We start from the raw sequence: 24,346 nt of genomic DNA, 5'->3' as shown, positions 1-24,346 counted from the left end.
GTTCCAATTTCCTTCATTTTAATAAAATAAATACCCTAATGCCCCCCTTATTCAATATGTCAGTATTTCAAACATCGTTTTTGTTTACACATTTAGTTGCTCTTAATTAGGACAACTGAGTCAAACTACAAAACTTACAGTCTTCCCCTGAATGTCCAATCACCTCTGATGGCTCTGGTGCATATCCAAGGTCATTTAAAGCTTGTACTTTTATTTCATAGGGAACAAAAGTTGGTGTACCAGACACAATATACTTAGATACATTTGCAACTATAACAGATGTCCACTCATCATCAACATCTTTCTGACGCCAGCTGACTTTGTACTGAAGCCCTGGTCCATTAGACTGAAAACCTTTCAAAGACTGGGGAAAAAAAACAAGTTTTACAATGTTATGAAGCAGCTGAAAAATCCAAAGCCACAAAGAAAATACATTGGTTCTTCTTTAGAATTTAGCTAAAAATGTACCACTGTGTTCTGTGACAGGGAAGCACTGCTTAGATTTCCAAGCTATGCAATTTAGCATCCACAGGGGGGCAGTTCAGGAAAAATCACATTGAATGGTGACCCGGGTTAATGCTTATGCAACCATACACTGTAATTTCTCTATACTTGTTTTGTTTTTAGAGATTTCTTAAGAACTGGAAGAGGGACAACCAGACTTACACCAACCCCACAGACACAGTGTTCCCTAGACAATGTTTCTTGCCTGGGATGGGAGCATTCCTTGAGCTCCTATCATGCTGGTAAGGCCATGACTGAACAAACTTTTCCACAAAAGTTTTTTATGGAAGAGTGCACAATGATTTTTTTTTAATCACAAAAATTAAGGGTAGCATAATGAGTAACATTAGAATTCAATCTAAAAACAAGTGTCTACTTGAGATAAAGCTCAATTTGCACATTTAAGTTTTCCTAAATTGACAGCAAAACATCCTGTATTATGAAATTATTAGCCTATCCAGAGAAATCACTCAAGGGAAATACAGCATCATACTTTTTTTTTCCCCAGAAGACATACAGCTTTTCCCTGCAAATGAAGATGGAAGAAATGTCTTGACTTCTCTTTCTTGAGAATGTTTTAAGCAAGCAATGCATTGTGTTCATACCATGTTCAGTTAGAACATGACAATTTCTCATTAAAAATGCTAATCACAGACTTAAAATCAAATAAATGAGACCTTAAAAAAACCAAACTTACCTCCCATGTTATTACCAAATTATCAGGTTCTGAGCCTATCCCTTGTACATTAGAAGGATTTTCATCAGGGTCTAAAAATAAAATATTTACACATGAACAAGAGTAGCTGCTGTTTGTATTCCAGGCAAATTCAATGCCACTCACAGTATGCATCAATCAGTGGTGAGCAGAAAGAGTTATTTACTTGCAGATTTTGTCAGGTACTGCTCAGATGGTTCACTCGGCTGACTTCTGCCAATCTCATTGACAGCTATCACACGGAATGAGTAGTTGACATATGGAGACAACTTCAATTGTACTGTTGTCTGAGTTCCAGGAACTTCCGTCTGGTAATGCCATACCCCTGGTTCATGCAGCCCATCTTCATATTCAATCACAAAGTCTGCAAACAGAAGTTGAACACAGGTTTATATCAAAACTTGTGACACCTTCCTAGATCAGTGCAGGCATTTCCAAATGAGCTAACTGTTTATCAATCCCATCAACATCTTTTAAAATAATGGAAATTGAAATATAAGTATATAAACCTGACTACAGAGCTATAATGTAGATCTCAAAAATGATACCTAGGTAGAAATACAATAGAAACACTCTTGCATTATTTAGTATTCTCAGTCCTGGAGCTACTTGCCAGGTAATATGTTATTCCAAGAGCTCTCTCTCAGGTACCGGATTTTTATTTAACAGGAACTCTTGAACTATCACAGCAAGAAAGTGAGACAAGATTAGAATTTTGATGTAAGAGATTAAATTTGGCTGATAAATTTCTTGGTTTTACTTGTGTCAAGAAGACAGTAAGTAGTACACGTGCACTATTAAAAGTCACTGAGTATTCCATTCTCCCCAGTGAGACTGGCTTAGAGAACTATTTAAAGTCAAGAACCAATCCTTGAGGAAGTTTTTTGAAAGCACTTTTCAGTACTGCCAAGAAAGTCAAGGAATGTATGTTCAGAAGCTAAATTACTTGCGAGTTCCCTGTGTGAACATTACAATGATTACTGTTAAGACCCTACAGAGTATACAACCACAGGAATTAACAGGTTTGTAGAAGTCAAAAAGAAAATAATATTCATTATCAAAGACAAAAGGGAATCTTTTATACAGCTGTGAAACAGCCAAAATAATTTCCTGCTCATAGGTATGAGATACCAATTTTGAAATGCTTAAGAAGAATTGTTAGGAGGAAAAGGAAGAAGAATATGTGGTATGAGTACATTTCAGGGCATCTTAAATTTAGATATATGAAATTCACATATGTGCATTGTATAATAAACATTTTCCCCTATCTCATGTGTAGGTAGGGACGGGACACCAAAATTTGACTCAGTGTGCATCCTGTTTGCACTAGTAAAGAAAAGCTGAAGGGTATCTGGAAATTGCTTTTACAATACATATAGTATCACATAGAAGTAATGCACAATAGTTTGAGAAATCAAGATGTTCAAGATAAATAGTACTAATCTTACCCTTCTGGACATAAAGCTTGTATATCTAATCCTGCCCTGGGCAGTGAGAAACAATTTATAGGACATTTCAAGGGAAGAAAAAAATCTATTGGAACTTTCAGAGAGATTCTAGAACATCCATCATATTATTTGTGTAAAGGGATCACTCATAATGAAGTGATATCCTTCAGTCTTGATCTGCACTTTGAAATAATAGCAGCAGGACCATAATAAGCTTACTTATGAAGCAAATGCCTTATTTGCAGACTCTCAAGGGATCATGCAGCAACATAAATTGTATCCTAATTAAATGAGCATCATATAATTACAAGATTGCATATAACATCTTGCTTCTAGAAAAACTCAGACATGAGCCAGTACCACCTAGTATCATCTCTTTTGAAACCCTGTGACTTTGTTCCTACAGAAAAGTAAGCCTTGTGTCTTCTGATGTGAAAAAAAAACCAACTGCTGATACAATAGTATTTCAATAAGCAATATATAACTGAATTATTTACATTAGGCTTGTATATATATTATATTTTTAAAGCACATTACTTGTTGATATGCATTAGACAAGTTGTAAAGTGTAAAACATCAGCAAAACCACTTGCCATTTCACTGAAATGCCTTCAAAATCTTTGATTTGTTTTGAAAAGTGTGACATTCTATTTAAAAAAAAATCCTTCTCAGATGCCTGATTCTTATGGCTTATGTTCAGTGTTGATACGGACCAGAATCAGACCCTGGAAAGCAGTGCTCAATAAGCCTGCCTAACTCTTGTTCCAAATACACCATCTACACTGGACATGGTAACTTCTGGCAGTTATTAACTAAAAATACATAATATGAACAAGTAAATTACTATATTAAGCTGCTCAAAACAAATCTTTCTGATCCTCTTATCTTCTGAACAACAAACAGTAACATCATTCTATCTCCCCCCATCCCTCCTCTCTGCTCAGTATTAATAAGAGTATTTTTCATCATGCTCTGCTGGGCATAAATAGCATTTAAGATGAATTCCCTTTCTCAAAAGGTTATAAATGTTTATATCCTGTCTTATGGACATGCTTCATTCTCTCAATTCTCTGGAGCAGGAAAAACCTCTGCCTTATATTTTTATAACGAATAAGCCTCCATATCAGTAGTGATGGATAATCTGTAATTTGAAATATCATGAGTGCTAATATCTGTAATCAGAATCACAAGAAAGTTCATAGAAGATATTAGTAGCTCTCTCCTTCAGAAGCATATAACTGATGAACAAGTCTACGTTCATAAGACTGAACAATGTCAGACAGAGCTCACATCAGTATTAACTTCTGCATTAATTAGCACAGGCTTCTGGATCAAGAGCTCAGCTCCTCAGGCCAGTAAATAAGTCTTTCTGCTTGCTATACAGTAGAGGACATCCAATAATTGTTATTATGTAGATAAATGTAGTAAATTATTTCACCATTCTCCCGTGCTGAACTCAACATTTATCTCAGACTGGTGGAACCAGAGAAAAGTTAAGGCAATGCAGTAAACATAATCTGACAGATAAAAACACACGTACTTGTGATAGGACTATTATTTTCATCTCCTGGTATCCATGACAGTTCAACACTTCTTTCTAGCTGACCTGTCAATTCCAAGTCAAAAGGTGGATTTGGTCGAGCTGTAAATCAAATGAACACAAAGTAAATACTCACAATAAAATATGTTGTTTCATCTTTGACAAAACCCTACGTTACAATCAAAAGAATTCCATAAACAGAGCAGGGCAGATCTACTCTTGTAAGGGTGACATAATGCAGTTGTTACAAAACAGAGATAAAACAGACAACTGATACATCTGAAAACGTCTACACACTAACAAAAATCTAGATGCAACTTCATCTACATCTGATCACAGTGTGATAAAACGTGATGTAATGAGATGCAAAGCATTAGGAAATACACGTTTTGATGATCTTTGAATGATTGTGGTTTGTTATCTACTGTAAGTAGAAATATTTACATGGAAAATACAGAAGCATTCCCAACAAAGAAGCTTTCTAGAATCACTACAAATATTTTGCATGTGAATTCAGAAAAGATACAGTTCCAATAAAAAACTTATTCAGGTTACTACGTCATTTACTTTTTAATGTATTTCAAGAACTCCTGAAATACTGCGCAAGCTGTTAAGATACATCCTCTGTAATGCATAAAGATGGAACTGTCCATTCCAAATTGCTGAAAATAATTAATTATATCATTTGTTACACACACACACAAAAAAATCAAGACTGTTGAGTAGGTTCATTTAAGAATAGATAAGATTTTCACTGAATGTGATAGGATTTACAGAAAAGTGCTTAAGACTGTCACATTTAGAAATGGTTTAGGCATATTACACTGCTTTTTAAAATCAAAATTAATAAAGCATGTTAAAGGCTGTATACTAACAAATTTAACTCCACTTGACTAACAGATTTTTGGAGCAATTTCAGCTTTAATTTTAAATTCCTTATTATCAGTTGCATCAATCATAGCCCAAACTGACCAATATGGTATCATACATTTTGTGAGTGAAGTAAAATGAAGACAAAGCATGAAAAAAATAAAATAGACTAGGCATATAAAGCTGTCATCAAAAACTATGCAAAAACATAACATAATGTGGTTGGTGCATGTTCTTTGATAGTAAAATAGTTTTCAATGAACAGGTGGATTTAATTTTTAGATATTTATAGTTATGCAACTAATTGTCATTAAATGTTATCAGACTGTAATCAACCTTAGATAAAATAATTTAACTCTGAAAATAATTTCTTTGTTAAAATACAAAGCAGCCAGCACTGTAAAATTCCAAAGTCCAATACACCAATAATGAAGTAGCTGATTAAATGGGATGAAAACACACACACACACCAGACAAACACAGGAAAAAGGGCAATAAAAGAAAACATGTTGCACTTTTATGACAGGCAAAATGAGAAATACATCTGTCAGATGATGTAGAAAGAGAACTTCATATTAGTTTACCGTAAATGATAGCTGGAGTTGGGGGAGCAGCTGAAAAGAACATTAATATAGAGGATTTAATCAGTTAGTAGCCAAAGAAACAGAATACTGTAGGTTGTTTAAGCCTATAATTATTAGAGTCAAAGAAAAGGTAATTATTTTAGACTAAATGGTTGATTTTAAGTAATACATTGACAATTTTTCACTGAAAAGTTATAAAAGTATTCTTGAATATTTTATACAGTAAAAAAATTAAGATAGACCAAGAAAATAAACCAAGTAAGCAATCTCATAACAACTTTTAAATAAATACTAGGTGTTTGGCATATATGATTGTGCTAGTTTGAAGCTAGCTAGAATGTTTTGGTGAGAAGAACTAAGTTACAGGCTGTGAATGGAAAACAATGGTGATGTCTACTTCACTCATAGGCTTGATGAGACGTATAAGAGCAAGTATCCAAACATAGATGAGACATTCGGTCACTGCCTGGGCTTTGAGCTGTATTTCTCTCTCTCTAACCTAACCTGATTAATACACCTGCTTCCTAACCCCCCTGGCCTACCCTCCATTCTTCCTTGGGCACAAGGCAACGTCTTGGGTAAGGTAGAGAGGGGCGGGAGAAGGGGGAAAGGCAGTTGGGAGGACTCCCCCTCCTCAGGTTTCTGGGAGGGCTGTTGTGTTTCAGTATTACCTTTTCTCTTGTATATTTCTGTATATCTGCTTGTATATTGTGCTAAGCTGAAATATAAGTGTCATTCAATTTCCGGAGCCAGCTGAGTCTAATCTGAGTTATTTCTAAAGTGCCGGGGCGGGGTAGGGGGGAAGGGGCAGGTAACTCCCAAACCATCACAATGATCACCACAGAGTTTTAACATTTCGATCTCAGAATGAACTCAAGCAAGAATCATTCAGGACATTTACTTAAAGCTTTCTTACAAACTAGAAGAAGGGACAATAGGATATTTTGAGGCAGTAATATATTTTACAATGATCTGAAATCACAGAAACTTAACAGAAAAACAACTATTTTTAAAAGAAAATCCTTGAAAAATCAGATCATTACCAGTGCCAAGTTTTCTGGAGCACAATTTAGCGGCAAAAGAGATTCTTCAAATAGCATGTTACACTTAAATATTCTGCAATACATCATCTACTCTGTCAGCTCAGTTGTGATCCAAAAAAAAACAACAAACCCAAACAAAAAACCTCAATCTATACAGCATGGAATGGAATGGTCCTGTAGCTGCTGAACCCTTTTGTAAGTAGATGACTTTAAGACTGTAAGACTCTATTTTATAAAAATCAAAATACAATTACAAACAGATGACATTTTCTCTGCCATGTCCTAGAAACCAAAGCATTTGTGCTTTTCATTTTAAATATAACACCATTTTCATACTTAATAGTAACATAACACAGTTTTGCTGTCATAAATTTTGAGAGTATTCTTACCAACAACAGTAAGCACAGCACTTGCTGAAACACTGTCCAGAGTAGTATTAACTATGCAAGTGTATGTTCCATCATCTTTATCAGTTACATTCATAATGGTCAAGTTGTCTTTACCAACTAGAAACCTGTAAATACAATAGATTCAGCCACTGATTTTTCAATCACTGGTAGTTGTAAGAAACTTGCATAAGACACTACCAAATCCCATATGCTTGTCTCTTTCAGCAGATACCTAGACAGTAACGTAAGCTATGGGTCTGTGTTCCTACATTGCTCTTGACCATGGTCCCACAGTAATTGTCTATCCTAATGTGCTTTTATCTCCAAATATCCTGAATCAACTTGTAATTATCTGTGAGCCAGAGCAAAATAGTCTTCCATTACCTGCTTGGCTTCTTATGCCAATTTTCTTCCTACAGCTCATATACATAGTCAATGGGAACAACTAGAAGTTTTTGCATCTTTTGTTTGTTGATTTTTTTGTTTGTTTCTTTGTTTTAATTCTGTCTTTTGTTTTCACCACTCTAGGAAATTTTCTTAGTCACTAGATATGGGATGGTGATAACATTAACTAGTCTTCTTTAGAAAATGTCAATAGGTCAATATGTTCATTTCAAAGATCAGGAAAAGGAACAGACAACACAAACTAGGAAATTATGAATAAAGGAAAACTATTTTGTCCATACCTTTCATCATCTGGCAGTTCATCATTGTCCTTCAACCATATAATTGTTGGTGACAAAGTAGAATCATGTTTTATTATACACTCAAATGAAACTTGGCCATATCTCTGAATCACTTTGTATTCTGGCTGTTTAATTATCATTGTTGGATCTGAAATTTAAAATGACTATTAGATATTTAGGAAGTCTGAAATTCCATACTAAGATGTGATGAAAGAATTATTGATTTCTTACCTTTAACTTCCAGCTGCACCTCGTTTTGTATCTTTCCTAATGCATTCCTTGCTACACATGTATATGTACCAGTACTATCCTTTTGAGCCACTGGAATCTCCAAGGTTCCATTATCATGGAAAACATATTCATTTCCACGCAAGATGCTACCTTTCACTCCTTTAAACCTTTACATAAAAAGTAATATAATTATCTACCTTCATAGTTCTGTTGTATTTTATTATCAGAAAACACAAACTTGAGATTACCACATTAGAAACTACAGGTAGAATCATATAATGAAATTTAAACTTGATTCTGTAGGAATCATCTAACAGTGTTATGTCAAGGATATGTGATACTGTATTAGCATATTGCAATGAACAAGTCTTTAAAAGTACACTATTTAAAAACTACAAGTTTTTAAGATTTTTTTTTCCCCATAAATATAACAGTTTCTTTTAGCATAAGCACGACAACTATAGCTTACCATTCAATTTCAGGTTTAGGTGAGCCAAAATAAGCACAGTCTAGCAATGCTGGACTATCTGCGATGACTTGATAGAGCTTATTAGCAGGAGTTAGAATTCGTGGTGGCTCAGCTGAAAAGACAAAGACAGCTGAATATAGTTACAAAGAGGCTAATACAAAATATTAAGACATCAAAAATTGCCTAAAGAACTGTATGTCAACACGCAGTGATTTCTGGTCTCAGTCTAGGTCCATATATGTTTTACTGCCAATAGCCCAAGGAAACAGAAGTACAAGAGAACTATCTTGTGAAAAACAAATGTTTCTTCCTTGTTTACAAGTTACAGGGATGGGCACCAAAGGCAGTAATTTTAATTGGAAAATTTAAATCAGATTATACTTCAAGAAGAGAAACTCCCAGGAACAGACTGAACTACATTATCCTGAACAAATCTGCAGGCAGAAAGAAGCCAAGATGTGTAATTGGTGAAACACCTTTATATTCTTTCACTTAAAACTGAGTGTCTCTGAATCAAAAACTCTGCCAGTTCTTGCAGGAGAGTCTTTAGAGGCCATTCTGTGTAGGATTTTGCTACTGGAGTTGATAAATTCAGTGAGAAGAATCAGAGAGGCCTCAATATCATGTAACTAAAAAAAAACATTCTTGAGAGGCCTTCAAGACAAACACATAATTATGTCTTATTGCAACAGCAATTACGAGCACATCTATTTAATCCAAAACATCCCCAATCAATGATATTTTACTGAAACATACTAACTTAAGGGATATAATTCCTGCCTTATTTCTTATACTTCCATTTGCTTGAAACAAGCTGCCCAAGGAAGTGGTGAAGTCACCATCCTTGGAGATGTTAAAAAAATGTGTAGTAAGGGCACTTCAGCACATGGTTTAGTGGTCACAGTAGTCTTGGGTTCACAGTTTGACTTTGATGATCTCAGAGGTCTTTTCCAACCTGAATGGTTCTATGAATCTATGATATACATACATAAAAAAAAGATATATAATTTCTTCCAAGTTTATTCCAGCTTTCACAAGTATCCTCCTTGCTCAGGAATAGTGAAAACAAAATTCTGGAATATTCTATAAAAGACAAGGTAAGTTATGTGCCCTTTTGCCTTGCCTTTTACAGGGCTCAGGAAATACATCTGATTGAAGACCTCCAGCAAAGCTTGAGCATGCAAGTGTAGTAGCAGGACACAAATGAAGAAAATGTAAAAACAGACAATCTGTTTCTTACCCAGAACATTCACAAATGCATTTGCTAGCAGATATCCATATTCATTAGAAGCATTGCATTGATATACAGCACTTGACCTTTCTTGCACATGTGAGAAGATAATGGTATCACCATCTACCTTCCTGCTAGGATCTTCTGGAGCAACTGTGAAAGACAAAAACATCACATAAAACTCTTTTTCTAAACTACTGTTAAGATGATATGCTTCATACTTCTGAAAAGAAAAATAAGATTGACCTTGAATCTGATTTCTCAGATGAGTGTTCATTGGTTCAGATTCCTTCCAATATAATTGAGGAAGTTCTTCTATAAATATTTAACTGAGGATGACAGAGTTTCCATTTTTTGAAATGTGTTTTGTATTGTTTTAAAAAATGAAGCTGAGGTTATGTTTTGCATGGAACAGGGAGGAAAGCTGCTTATATGACAAGATGCAGGCAGTGTAAGAAAAAGAAGGAAATATTTCTGAATGTCAAAAGAAAATGCTATTTAAAATCATACAGTACGCTGCAACTTAAAGCTTTTGGCTTTTCAAATTGTTATCCTCCAAACACAGAAACTGCTTTACTCAGTAAAGCATTAGCCATTCTCTTTAGCAGAAAATCGAGTCCTCACAAGAGCAGTGTAATTCAGTAGGTGGCACTCTTTCCCTTATCTAAGAATTACCAATGGCATTGTAGCCTGAGCTGTCAAACAGCTCTTGCATCCCGGAATAATCAAGAATATAACTGAAAACAAAATTCTAAGATATAAATGAATAATGATAGCTGCTGGCTATGGTACAACTGGATGGAGTTGGAAAGGTAAAACAGACAAAAAAGCCCTTTGCCTGCAATGCTGCCCTGCATAAAATGCATTTTTAATAAAATAAAACAGTAAAACCAGATAAATCCATTACCAATATAGAAATCAGATGGCAAAATTATTGATATACTCATAGGACTAACACCCTGACATTTTATTGGAGCATGAATAAAATATATTTGTGGAAGGCACTTCTGTATCAAGTAACTTCTCGTTTATTCAGATAGATAGAAGAGACCAATTAACTAAACTAACATCAATTTTCTGTAAGTGACTAAACTAACATCAATTTTCTGTAAGTGACAAAATCTCAGTACTCATCTGTAAAAAAACTTGATTAATTTTTCCTACATTTTCCCAAATCTGCCAAAATAAGCATGAATTAATTAGAAGAGAAGAAACCAGATGAAGGAGACCACAGTTCTGTGCTCCTGCATAAGGATATTTCTACCTTGGGTGAATTCTAAAGCAATTCAGAATACAAAGCAATTACATCAATTTCCAAGCAGATACCTCAAGAACAGATTTCAACTTAATTTTCAACTCTTATTTTCCATCACTCTGAATTGAAGCCAGTATCACAAAAACAAAAATGTGTAAAAAAGGTATTACCAGAACTCAAAAAGTTTATTCTGTGGATTTCTGGCACTTACTTTCCTCTTCTTTCGCTTACATGCTATTGTGTTCCATATTTCACATGACTTCCTATTTTATGTAAATGCCATTTTCATTAAAAGGCTCATGAGCTGAAATTAGATGAAGCAGGTGAGTAGCCCAGCAGGCAGGCCAGCCAGCTGCGGCAAGTGCCCTGTTTCTCCATACAAATCATTGCTAAATGGAAAATATGAACAATTGCCATCCCAGGAGGTAGGAGACTTGCCCATAGCCATTCCAATTACAGCTACTTCCTATCCTTTCTCTGGGCTTCACTCCCATGCCCTCTGACTCCTGCAGCAGACAGATCTTTAATGCATGCACAGGCTCCACCACCCACACGCACTCTCATATACAATACCTTACAGGCTGATGGCAGGGCCCCGTTAGAGACATGGAAGCCATTAATTCATCCATCTATGACAGAAGATAGAACTGGATCCTAGAGTATGACCTAGCCATCACCTTACATAAAATGAAGGCTAGCATCTTCCCTTCTCACTGCTGTACTTATGGATAAAAACAGTCCTCTTCAGTTATTTGGAAGAAAGGATGTAGATGCCTGTTCTCAGAAAAGGGCTTCAAGCTGCTGGTCCCAAAAGGAAATGAAAGAAGCCCCCAAACCAATCCACACAAAACGACCCACCAACCAAACATGAGGAAAGTGTCTAGTTAGTGCTTCCATTCTCCTGGTGTAGCCACTTGCATGCCCCCTGGTAAGACTGGCATTTATTCCATAGTGTGTATTCTGACACACCTCATTCTCCTACCAACTGCTGTCCAGAGGCTGTGGAACCTCCTTCTCCAGAGATACTCAAAATCTGCCTAGGTGTGTTTCTGTGTGACCTACTCTAGGTAATCCTGCTCTGGCAGGGGGGTTGGACTGGATGATCTCTCAGGGTCCCTTCCAAGCCCTAACATTCTGTGATTCTGTGAAAACTATGTATGTTTGCCCGTGTATCACTTTTAGAGCCAGCAGGGGTAACATTTACTATGATCTAGTCTTTGAGCCTGTCTCCCAGCTATCATGATCAACTAAAGATTATCAGCAGTAGCCTTGCAATGATATCTGTCAGGTCTTTCAGTATTTGAGTGTATCTCATCAGGGCTCATGGACCTAGTTTGCTAAAGTATTCCCTGACCTGATCCTTTTGGAAGGTAGGAGAGCCCTGCAGTTCTGGGGCCCTCAATTCAAGAAAGATGTTGAGGTGCTGGAGCGTGTCCAGAGAAGGGCAACAAAGCTGGTGAGGGGCCTGGAACACAAACCCTATGAGGAGAGGCTGAGGGAGCCGGGGGTGGTTTAGCCTGGAGAAGAGGAGGCTCAGGGGTGATCTTATTACTGTCTACAACTACCTGAAGGGACATTGTAGCCAGGTGGGGGGTGGCCTCTTCTCCCAGGCAACCAGCAATAGAACAAGGGGACACAATCTCAAGCTGTGCCAGGGTAGGTATGGGCTGATGTTAGGAGGAAGTTCTTCCCAGAGAGAGTGATTTGCCATTGGAATGGGCTGCCCAGGGAGGTGGTGGAGTCACCGTCCCTGGAGGTGTTCAAGAAAAGCCTGGATGAGGCACTTAGTGCCATGGTCTACTTGACTGGCTAGGGCTGGGTGCTAGGTTGGACTGGATGATCCTGGAGGTCTCTTCCAACCTGGTTGATTCTATGATTTTCCACCCAGTGTATGTCACACTCCAGACTTTCCCCCAGTCTCTGAGATCAGGAATTGCTGAAGGTAAGTCTTGCTGGTAAAGACTGATGCAAAGAAGGCATGCAATACTTCAGACCTTTTCTCTTCCTGAGTGAGAATAGCAATGGCAGGGCCATTCAAGCACTGCCTGTTTGTCTTTAAAAGGATTTCAGTTACATTACAGGATAGCAACACGAGAAGGAGAAAACGCTTTTGACACGTGTGCCACATCTGAATTTGGCACTGATAGGCAAAATAGCAAAGGATTACAGATGTCAAAGTTACTCATCAGTACCCTGAATATCTTCTGTTCATCTGAATGCATATGAGGGCACCCTCAGCAAGTTTGCAGATGACACCAAGCTGTGTGGAACAGTTGACTTGCTAGAGGGAAGGGATGCCATCCAGAGGGATCTGGACAGGTAGGCCCAGGCCAGCCTCATGAAATTCAACAAGGCCAAGTGTAAGGTCCTGCACCTGGGTCGGCACAATTCCAAGCAAAAACACAGGCTGAGTGGCAAATGGTTGAGAGCAGCCCTGAGGAAAAGGATCTGGGGCTCTGGGTTGGTGAAAAGCTCAACAGGAGCCAGCAGTGTGCACATGCAGCCCAGACACTAACAGTGTCCTGGGCTGCATCAAGAGAAGTGTGGCCAGCAGGGCAAGGGAGGGGATTCTCCCCCTTTACTCTGTTCCCGTCAGACCCCACCTGGAGTATTGTGTACAGTTCTGGAGCCCCCACCACAGGAAGGACATCAAGATGTTGGAGTGAGTCCAGAGGAGGGCCATGAAGACGGTCAGAGGGCTGGGGCACCTCTCCTACAAGGACAGGCTTTGAAAGTTGGAGCTCCTCCACCTGGAGAAGGCTTAGAGGAGACCTTATAGTGGCCTTCCAGTATCTGAAGGGGGCCTACAGGAAGGTTGGGGAGGGACTATTTAGAAGGTCTTGTAATGACAGGACAAGAAGTAATGGGTTTAAACTGGAAGAAGTAAGATGTAAACTAGATGTTAGGAAGAAGTTCTTTACAGTGAGGGTGATGCAACATGGGAACAGGTTGCCCAGGGAGGTTGTGGATGCTCGCTCCCTGGAGGTGTTCCAAAGCTAGGTTGGATGAGGTCTGGAGTGACCTGTTCTAGTGAGAGGTGTCCCTGCCTATGGCAGGGGGTTGGAACTAGATGATCTTTGAGGTTGCTTCCAACCAAAACCATTCTATGATTCATTAACTTCAGACAGCCCAAGCAATCACTTTGGTTAATATGTTTAAATAACCACTATGGCATCATCATCACATTTTTTTTCTGGACAAAAAATCTCAACTAACCAAAAACCAAAATGACATGTGCTGTCCAAAAAGAAGTGGTTCAAACCACTTGCTTGAAACCAGGAGGGAAAAAAAGTCCAGATTTTATTGAGATTTTTTAGTCTTTTCGACTGAAGTAATTCATTTTCCTAATAACTTTTAACTGCTGGTCAATGTGCATTTATGCATATTCAGGATGGCAAGCACAATGAAGAACAGAACACCTGTCAACTGATGATGCAGTATATAATAGAATCAATCCAAATAAATGATAGAAACTTCAACCTGCAAGAAAGATCTATATGTACTTTGGGCAGAAAATTATTACAACAATAAATTGATTTACCTACTTTAAACTGTTTAGCTCAGATCATTAAGGTCTGTGTCAAACTGGGGGGGAAAGTATTCAATTGCTTGGAGTTACATTTGTTTTCTTTAACATAAAATTTGTACCATGAGTGTGGTCAGACACAATGCCCGAAGAGGCGCTGGAGTATCAGCCCTTGGAGATAATCACAATCTGCCTGAGGGTAGTTCTGACCAATCAGATGCACATAAGACCCTGTTTTGAGAAGGAAAGGTGGCCTAGATGTTCATTTCATTAGTAACTATGCCGTGATACAGTGGCTTTAAAATAACCTGGAACACTAGGAAGGAGGTGTATATACACCTCTGATTATGATTCTGTAGTTTCCTACTGTTTAGCAAAAGCTAGTAATGTGAAAATCATCAATCGTGAAAACAAAGCTCCTTCTACTGTAACCACATTCTGAAATCCAACAGAGTGAACATGAGATCCAGTTGACATTGTAAGTTTTTGGCTCTGATAACTTTGACTGCAAGCCCCAGAGAGCACTGAACTAGGATGTTTCCCGTTTCTTAATAAGTATGATGTAATCTAAGTTTTGGGGCAGTTGGGGTTTATCCCCCAGAAGTATTTTGTGGATTACAAGCATAGTTTGTATGCTATGTAAGTATTGTTTCAATCCTATAGTGAAAATGCCTGTATCATCCTCATACATTGTACCAGATTCCTTCTGGATGAAATCAAGCTGGAAAACAGTGACACAAAATTACCTGACTTTATTTTCCCTCTACCAATGAGAACAGATAGATTTTTGACATGTAGAGAGCTGTTCTTACCTAAACGAGTAAAATGTCACAGAAAACCACAATGAAAGCAGAGAACTGTTTCTCTTTAGAAGACATCTTTAGATGTCTGCATCTTCTTTAGCAAGACCAAGTCATGAATCAAAAGTGATCAGTCCTGCTATGCATTCACAGTGACTATATATGATTGTTGGAAAACAAAGGTAATAACACAAAGCCTTGTTGTGTAAGTGCTACTGCTTAGTCACTCAATTCTTTAGTAAAGCTGAGCTATCATTCTGCACTCAGGTGGCTTGGTATAAAGATATGCCCCTTAATGAGAGACGTCCTGGGTTTCTGTCAATCAAAAACAACACAGACTATTAATGACCCTTCAGTTAACATTGCTCTGGCTGCTGCTGTTGACTTTCCTCACAACATGTGAAAGCCCAAACCAGGGGCTATTACACAAGACAGAACTGTTCTCACATCTCTGACCATATTTGCCTAAATATTACATCACATATTTAGGGAAATAAATATCACACAACATCAGGGAATGTTATGTGACTAGAATTCTTGTTTCTTTTTTGTATGGGGTGGAGGTTCGAAGCTATGCGTTTGGAGGTGAACACAGAACTGGTAGTGAGATAGTGAAGGTGGGCAGTACAGTGTATCAGGCACTTGAGAACCTGTGGAATCAAACAAAGATCAAATCTAAGTAAGGAAAACAGGAAACTTAAGTAATCCAGTTTTCCCTTCCTCCACTCCTTAGAGTGAAGTGACAGATTTAATTCTGGAAGAGATGAGACATGGAAAAAGATGCCCTTTTCTTACCAGTTGCACTTGTTCCCCAGCAAAAGTATTTTCCTGTCATCACTACAATCCTTATTTCCAAGTCCTGATATTGATAGTAGTATGAGCTCCAAAGGGACAGCAGGGTATTACCTGCACTCGTAATGACCATCCTTAACTATCTTGTGCTTAACAAAAGAAACTGGTTATAAGACCTGCTGCATTTCCTAAGCCAGATGCACCATTCCAACACAATGACAGCAAAAGCAATGCATAAATGTCTGCCTTAGCAATCTTCTCCTCTCTGAGACTAAACTCCTCAGGACTTCTGAGTCCAACACATTTCTCTCCTGGCTGTGAAGAGCTTGTGTGTGTATTAACAGGGAACATGATGGATGATGAATCTTTGAGCCAGGGATTATCAAGGCCTTTCAAGAAGGAAAACTAAGGGCTAACGTTTCTCCCTTAAATTCAATGTGATTACTAATGGAGACAAATTAAAACCTAGGATTCAATGTGAAATGTGATATAAACAAATGAAGAACACAGTGAAAGAAGATAAACAGTGCATTTCGGTGCACTATTTTGTATAAATCTAAGTGTGGGTAATATTTAATAGCTCATCATGAACTATAAACCACTGAACCAATAAATTAGTCTTTTGTGCAGTATTTGTAGTGCCTTTTTGAAGTCCAATTATGAAAGTGCTTCCCCTTCCCAATTAATCTGGGTTGCTACTTTCTTAAAAGTTGAGATACTTTATGCATGATTTCCCTTTTGTAAAACCATGCTGAATATCTAAGCAGCAACACACAACGAATTATGCAGCAGTATAAATAATGCAGATCTTGAGTGTTAATTGAAGTGTAAGGCAAGGCAGAGTCATGGCCTGAACTTTCAACTGCTACTTGCCAAAGTAATTCTAATTGACCTCAACGGGACTGTGTGAGTTTGAATTACTCCTGTGAGTAAACATTAGGAGGTTAGGTCCTTATCACTCCAGCATGCCTTTTGCAGCTTTCTTTTCACACACACTGGAGTTCTTCTTTTAAGCATTATTGTTTAATAAAATTAATTAAAACATTTCAGAGAAACCTAAAAACCTCCTTTAAAAGTATCTTTTCCCTCTGGTTAACATCATCTGCAACAAAATTTACACCACCAGGTTTTTGGTGGGTTTTTCTCATAGGAACTTAAGACACACCACATTTTTCTTCATTATTCCATTTTTCCTACTGGTATTTAAGCCTTGCTCTTTGACTGAGATACGGAAGAATGGTTCTATCTTCAGCATTCCCCATTCCTTGTCTGACTCTATTCTTGAAAAACAAAACCGGAAGAATTAAGCATCTCCCAGTTGTGCTTTCCAATAGAAAATTAAAGTATTGCAAACAGATTACCAGGCCACAGGAGGCACATTGTGGGATATAGATGACAGCAGGGCTTTGAAATTCAAATGTAGCTCTATTTTCTTTGAAATCCTGCCATGGGTGTATCTCTCTCAGCACTGCCCTGAAGCTGAAACAGCTGCTTTAGTTTCCTTTTACAGTGATTTACTAATCACTGAAGCAGAGGGGCTCAGTTCTGTGATTTAGTAACAAGTGAACAAAAAGGCACACTGTACTTCGTAGTGTCCAGACCAGCTTTTGATAACTCATCATTATACCAAACCACAAGAATCTGAAGAGCTGCACTTTCTGTGATGGTAATGCTTTCCTTACATGCCCTTTATTAGATGTCCTGACTGACTCAGTACTGGAGCATCTGACCAACTTTTTGTTTTTTCCTCACTCTGAGGTTAAGTGGGCAATTAATTAAAGTCAACATAAGCTCTCCTTGTATTTAGGAAACTCAGTGGCATCTTGCAGCTGTTTCCAAAACCTCTCTGTTTTTAGCATTATATTCCTATACTCCTATCCTGCAAGAATACAGCACATGCTGCTCTTCTAGAAAATGTACCTGTCATTTGAACAGCATGCCCTTCAACCCTGCCAAGGAAGATACAAAAAGACATGCATTGAACCATCAGCACAGCAGGATAAAAACCTCAAAACAAACAAAAAAAAGTTAATAGTAACTGTACAAAAATAATAAGAAGACGAGAACGCTCATTGTGGGTTTAGGGACAAATTGTCCTACTCTAGAGAGAAAAGTCCTCTAGGGACCAGAAAATTTTAGGGAGACAGACAGGATATTGTAAATTGTTACTCTATTCTCCTTTCCTGTATCACCCCTATGTAAGAAGAGTTTACAGTCGTTTCTTGCTCTCCCTCCTCTCTTCTCAGAGCACATGCAGCAGCCATTATCTCTTGGTTTGTGAGGGTCTGTGGCCTTCTGCAGCCTTGGCTGGCAAGGGGTCCTGGTAGGGCATAAATCCTGCCAGGCCAGTTTAACCCTTAGTCTTCTCCTGTTCCAGGTCTGGGAGTAGATGAGCAAACAATGAAGGGTTTGGCCCCAGCAAAGCCTTGAGGGCTAGGGGCTCAATACCACGTGTCAAGTGTCTTGTGCTGCCCCTCAGCGTGCCTGCATGGTCACACGTGGCACGACGCTTTGAATTCGCTGGCCAGAACAATGATGCTAGTGCCCGTAGGCCAGTTTCATTTTCAAAATGATGCATTTAATGGGGGGGTGATTTAGAAACCACCCCTTTCTGCACTGAGCCTCCACTGAGAGCAGCACTTTATTCACAGCTCATTAACTGGGAATCATGGTGGCCACATGTTTGCAGCTAGGACTAGCTCAGCAGCAGCAATTCAGTTCTCCTCTCCTTCCCTCTGCTTCGAATATTTTGTGTTCACCTCGGGATCATTATTGTGAGTTTTGGAAGCATCTTTGCACAGGGACCAAAGCATCATGAGTACATATGCTGGAGTTAATGCTAAGGCTCCATAAGCATAGTTAGAATTTTTCCTGGTTTTGCATTCCTATTCTCCAAGTTCTGATTGTTTAAACTGTTTAATTCCCTGTTTATAAATGCCCTTCTCTATGGAATTTTCCAATTTTTAAAATAGTAATAATAAAATTAATATTCTTATCAAAATTAATATTTCTATTTAATAACCTATTATTTATTTCCACTACACAAGCTAATTTCTTCCTACATCACTGAGCCTACTGGGGTGACATTGAGGACTTAAGATCTATTGAGGCTGAGTGTGGCAGGGGAAGAGCTTTGGCAGTTTGAGGTCTCCTGTCTTGACGCTGAACATGAGCAGGGCTAGATTAGATTGATTCTGAATGTGTATGTATGCTTCTTCTTTGCTACCTTTTGTATTTTTGCATTTTGTTTAATTTTGTTAATAGGCATTTCCATTTAACCTCCAATTCTGTGTCAGTGTTTTTATTTATTCCTTTAGGCATTTCCATTTAACCTCCAATTCTGTGCCAGTGTTTTTATTTACTCCTTTAGGTGTTTCCCTTTAACCTCCAAATTCTGTGTCAGTGTTTTTATTTACTCCTTTAGGTGTTTCCCTTTAACCTCCAATTCTGTGTCAGTGTTTTTATTTACTCCTTTAGGTGTTTCCCTTTAACCTCCAATTCTGTGTCAGTGTTTTTATTTACTCCTTTAGGGTAAATTACTTCCTGTCATTTCTCTGTGGGCAGCTTATGGCTCAAACCGGGACAAGGCTGAAAATCCAGAAAGGAAAGTGCAGGACAAGCACCAGACTTTGATTATAAGATGTGCACTATGATGTATTTACATACAATACAAAACTTATATTGATGTTTTCCTGTAATACCATCATTTGGTGATGTGGTTAATGCTAGTTTACATAACTTATTTAACCAATGGAAGTTCTCATTTTAAATCTCAGGCTAGAGATCTCGATTTGCATTTAACCAAGATTCCTGAAACAGGTTCTTGCTAATAATTGTTTCAATATATATTTTCACTTTTCCCCTCCAAGTCACATATTTTTCTCTCCAGTTCAACATCTTGTACTCCAAACATTTTAAATAATAATAGATTCTCATCTGTAGAGAATCCTCCACCATGGACCAAACTCTGACACATTTACTTCATCAACAGACTTAAACATCTGAAGCTCCTGAAAGTCATACTATCATACTTTCAATAGATCAGGACAGAACAGTATTTTAGCACACATTGTCTCTCACAAGTTAACAGTGTAGATTGTCTGTTTTTATAAAAGAGTTTTATGAAAGACAAAGAATTAAGACAGAAGAACCAAATGAGACTTTATGATCCAGGCTAAGCCAGGTGCAAATCCAACAGACATCACATTGCACTGTCCCCCAGAAAGTTCCTCCCCTGTACAGTTGTGTTATACATCACAGCTATCTTGTGTCTGTCATTCAGCATTGCCAGTCATAACACTGCAACAATTAAGTGACTCAGTCACTAATTCAGGGTTGCTTTTCTTATCCATGCATACAGAAGCAGCTGTTTCACTGCCTTAGGGGTTCCTTTTCTTTGACACCTACTTGGCACAAGCTGCTTGCCAGGCATTTGCTGACGCATTCAGTCAGTTTTACTGCTGCTGCTTTGTAGTGCTGCAGTCTGAAAGGCTGAAATATACTGTAAGCTGCAAACCCCGTACAAGTACTCTGATCAGCCACAAACTTGACTTTTTATATCATCTTTAGGGTTCCTAGACAAAACTATCACTGCATTGGGGCAGTAAAGGAGAGATCGAGGAAACATGACTGCCATAGTAAAGCAATGGTAAAAATTACACCCCATCTGTATCTCTGCAAAATAGGGATGGCACAGCTTTGTCACTAAGGCCTCAGTTCTACAAGAATACTACCAGGAGAACACCAGACAGAATAACCATTAGTATGGTCACAGATACTAGTGTTTTCAAGCATTTTTTTGAACCACAGTATTTTTATCATCTCATTCAGAATTTATTATCACCTGTCAGGGAAAAAAATACTCAAATGCATTTTTTTTTCCAAATATAAGAAGCCAACAACCCATCCTGATATTCCTCATATTCCGTTACTCATCCTTCTGTAAGGTAATTAAAAATCTTACTTGCTATAGGGACGCCGTTTGCTAACCAGCTTATATTAGGCTTTGGATTGCCATTAGCTCTGCAGATCAATGTCCCGTCTTCTCCAGGTGACAAGACCAAGTTTCTGGGTGCTGTTATCCAGTACGGGGCAGCTGGAGTTAGAAACAGAAACACACCAATTGCTTTCAACAATTATACACAGAAAATCATAAGGCAAAGTCATGGTTACCAGAAAACAATTCAAACAAGGTATGTATAGACATAGAGTTACACTGCTACTAAAAGAAAAAGAAAGTCTCTCTCTCTATATGATACTCAATGATTAACTGAAGTATAACTTACCAGTTAAACTGAGCTATTAGCTACCCACTGCATTAAAATACTGAGATAAGCAACAAGAGGTTCTTTGTTCCCTTCAGGGTTGCCTGCTTTGAATTTAACTTGCCTTTCCTAAAGAAAGCAAAATTTATCTGAAGATGGCATCTACAAAGACTAGAACTATGTTTTCATTAATTTCAGATATCTGTGCTAACAGAAATTAGACTGTTAGGAATGAATTTAGGCTTGATTACATAAAAAGGATGAAATTTACACATGGCAAAGTGCTTGGTCTCCCTGATTTCAACTGATGAGTGCAGTGGGGCCAGATGTTTACCTGAGACAGCTGAAAACACAAAGCAATCAAAAAGGATGGAACACTGTCCTTACCAAAATCTATGTTTCCACTCCTTTTACAGTGAATAATCACAAACAGCATACGTTATTACAAATTGCAATCAAGTTTTGTATTTTGGATTGATGGACTGTTGCTATTAAAAAGGACATTGGATGTGATCATGAAAATTATGCTGGTCTACAAGAAAATAAATGGCTAATTAGCATGCAAAGTAAGCACTACAGTTGATTATTGCAATGACTAATTAGCTGTCATTCCAGGTTTTTCTGTATTGTATGGTATTCAAAACATACTTACAATTTCTATTTGGGCAGAAACCCAGAAATGTAAATTAAGAGAGAAAAAGGAAGATGAATATATGACCATAACACAATAGTAAGAGAAGAGAAAGAATCTGGGCTATGTGAATGGAGAGCAAAAGAGATGGAGAAAATAAATATGGAGATTAAGAAGAGAGATGCAGAGAAAGATAGAAAAACAACAGAAAAAGGCAGTCTAATGACAGATAATCAAAGGATCTAAATTAAGTGTAGCACTGGTATAAGAGACGATTTTACTACTGTTACAGTACAATCCCAAATTAGCCTGATGCTTTAAAACAGATAATTCAGCTGATTTAACAATAATTTCCTCAGGAAATTTTTACCATTATCACACTTCCTTTCAGCTGTATCTTATCCAAGAAATCTTAGTTCACTCTTGCATTCGTGACACTCACAGTATGAATATATGACCATAACGCCATAGTAAGAGAAGAGAAAGAATCTGGGCTATGTGAATGGAGAGCAAAAGAGATGGAAAAAATAAATATTTTTATTTATTAAGAAGAGAGATGCAGAGAAAGATAGAAAAACAACAGAAAAAGGCAGTCTAATGACAGATAATCAAAGGATCTAAATTAAGTGTAGCACTGGTATAAGAGATTATTTTACTACTGTTACAGTACAATCCCAAATTAGTCTGATGCTTTAAAACAGATAATTCAGTTGATTTAACAATAATTTCCTCAGGAAATTTTTACCATTATCACACTTCCTTTCAGCTGTATCTTATCCAAGAAATCTTAGTTCACTCTTGCATTCTAGACACTCACAGTATCACATTGAAGATTGTTTTAGTATTACCTTTCACAGTCACTGAAATGACATGATGAGCAGACCCTAATATATTTCTTGCTATGCACTTATAGTTCCCAGAGTCAGCTTCAGAAACATCTATAATCTTGAGAGTTTTCTTAAAGTTTTCAAAAAACGTCCTGTTGGCTGGCAGTTCCCCACCTTCTTTAATCCAGCGAATTACTGGCGTGGGTCTGGAGAAGCAAAAGCATAGACTGGATTTAGACAAGGAACAGGAGAGTTATTTACACTTGTCTTTTCAATGTGTATGTTACCCAGATTCTGGGGCATGGCCAGCAAATGTGCAAAACGTGCCAGCATTTGTTTCTAGGAAGTGACAAGTCTCACTGACATTGTCAGTGGCCATCTGTTTGTAGGCTTAATAATTATAGAATGCATTTATCTGCTGATTACATCATTGCTGTCTACAACTACCTGAAGGGATGATGTAGCCAGGTGGGGGTTGGTGTATTCTCCCAGGCACCCAGCAACAGAACAAGGGGACACAGTCTCAAGTTGTGCCAGGGGAAGTATAGGCTGGAGGAAGTTCTTCCCAGAGAGAGTGATTTGCCATTGGAATGGGCTGCCCAGGGAGGTGGTGGAGTCACCGTCCCTGGAGGTGTTCAAGAAGAGATTGGATGAGGCACTTAGTGCCATGGTCTACTTGACTGGATAGGGCTGGGTGCTAGGTTGGACTGGATGATCTTGGAGGTTTCTTCCAACCTGGTTGATTCTATGATTAATCTAAAAACTCTGATGGGTAATAAATAAATACAAGGGTATTTAAAATCTTGTTGTACGGATGCTCATGGTGTTTTAAAAGGTAGCTTCTAGATATTGACAAGCTTACTACTGTCCTTTATGCAAGCACTATCCTGAGACTTCAGACATGTCATAAATTTTGCAGCAGAGATGCTAAGGAGCAGAAATGTTTTCTTTGAGAAATCAAGAAAAAGAGTCAGTGCTGAATCAAGTACACCTACTTGTCACTGCACTATGAATACATCTTGGTTTTGCCCCATATTGTCCACTGAAACTGAAGGTTGTCCAAACACACACAGACACGTTTTTTAAAATTACAAGAAATTACAAAGTGTTGTTTACTGAGTAGAATGTCCTCTTTCAAACAGCAATGACTCAAGGCAAATATTTCCTTAGCAGCCTAACATGACATACTTCATGCCAGAGACACTTAGCAAAGCTGAATTTTAATTAAGGTATCAGTAATCAGAAAAAATCTTACACAAAATCTGAATCTGGCTATTTGTGGACCACTACATAAGCTTCCCTCATTGACTTGTTTTGCTTTAAAATTATGTTATGGCTAAAGACACGGAGCCATGTGACACATAACATTTCATTTTCCCCCACTTTTATCCAGCAGTTTTAATGGACCAGACACTACTTTTAGTGCAGCATTTTCAAAACCCATGCAAATATACTGCAGATGACGAATACCTGAGCTGATGCTACTACTCACAGGTGTGGTTTTGCTAGTGGTGCTGATGCTGCCAGGCGATCAACCCACA

General features: G+C 37.9%; 1 protein-coding gene across 50 annotated transcripts in view; it reads right to left on the bottom strand.

The window, feature by feature from the left end:
* Positions 1 to 24,346, bottom strand: part of NRCAM (neuronal cell adhesion molecule) — a 125,017-nt gene that overhangs the window by 36,500 nt on the left and 64,171 nt on the right. For 38 of the 50 annotated variants that reach the window (XM_064142132.1, XM_064142134.1, XM_064142137.1 and 35 more), the window contains 12 exons: positions 22,827 to 23,011; positions 21,047 to 21,178; positions 9,720 to 9,863; positions 8,480 to 8,591; positions 8,011 to 8,177; positions 7,780 to 7,927; positions 7,094 to 7,218; positions 5,662 to 5,691; positions 4,208 to 4,309; positions 1,386 to 1,583; positions 1,202 to 1,272; positions 139 to 364 (listed from right to left, as the gene is read on the bottom strand). In XM_064142132.1, coding sequence (XP_063998202.1) covers positions 139 to 364; positions 1,202 to 1,272; positions 1,386 to 1,583; positions 4,208 to 4,309; positions 5,662 to 5,691; positions 7,094 to 7,218; positions 7,780 to 7,927; positions 8,011 to 8,177; positions 8,480 to 8,591; positions 9,720 to 9,863; positions 21,047 to 21,178; positions 22,827 to 23,011 — 1,640 coding nt within the window. The remainder of the gene's footprint in view (positions 1 to 138; positions 365 to 1,201; positions 1,273 to 1,385; positions 1,584 to 4,207; positions 4,310 to 5,661; positions 5,692 to 7,093; positions 7,219 to 7,779; positions 7,928 to 8,010; positions 8,178 to 8,479; positions 8,592 to 9,719; positions 9,864 to 21,046; positions 21,179 to 22,826; positions 23,012 to 24,346) is intronic. The other 12 variants (XM_064142142.1, XM_064142158.1, XM_064142170.1 and 9 more) reach the window with 1 other exon arrangement.

This window comes from Pogoniulus pusillus, chromosome 4 (assembly GCF_015220805.1).
Source record: "Pogoniulus pusillus isolate bPogPus1 chromosome 4, bPogPus1.pri, whole genome shotgun sequence".
Classification (NCBI taxonomy): Eukaryota; Metazoa; Chordata; class Aves; order Piciformes; family Lybiidae; genus Pogoniulus; species Pogoniulus pusillus.
The sequence above is the reverse complement of the archived record's forward strand: the minus strand, read 5'-3'. Positions and strand labels throughout refer to the sequence as shown.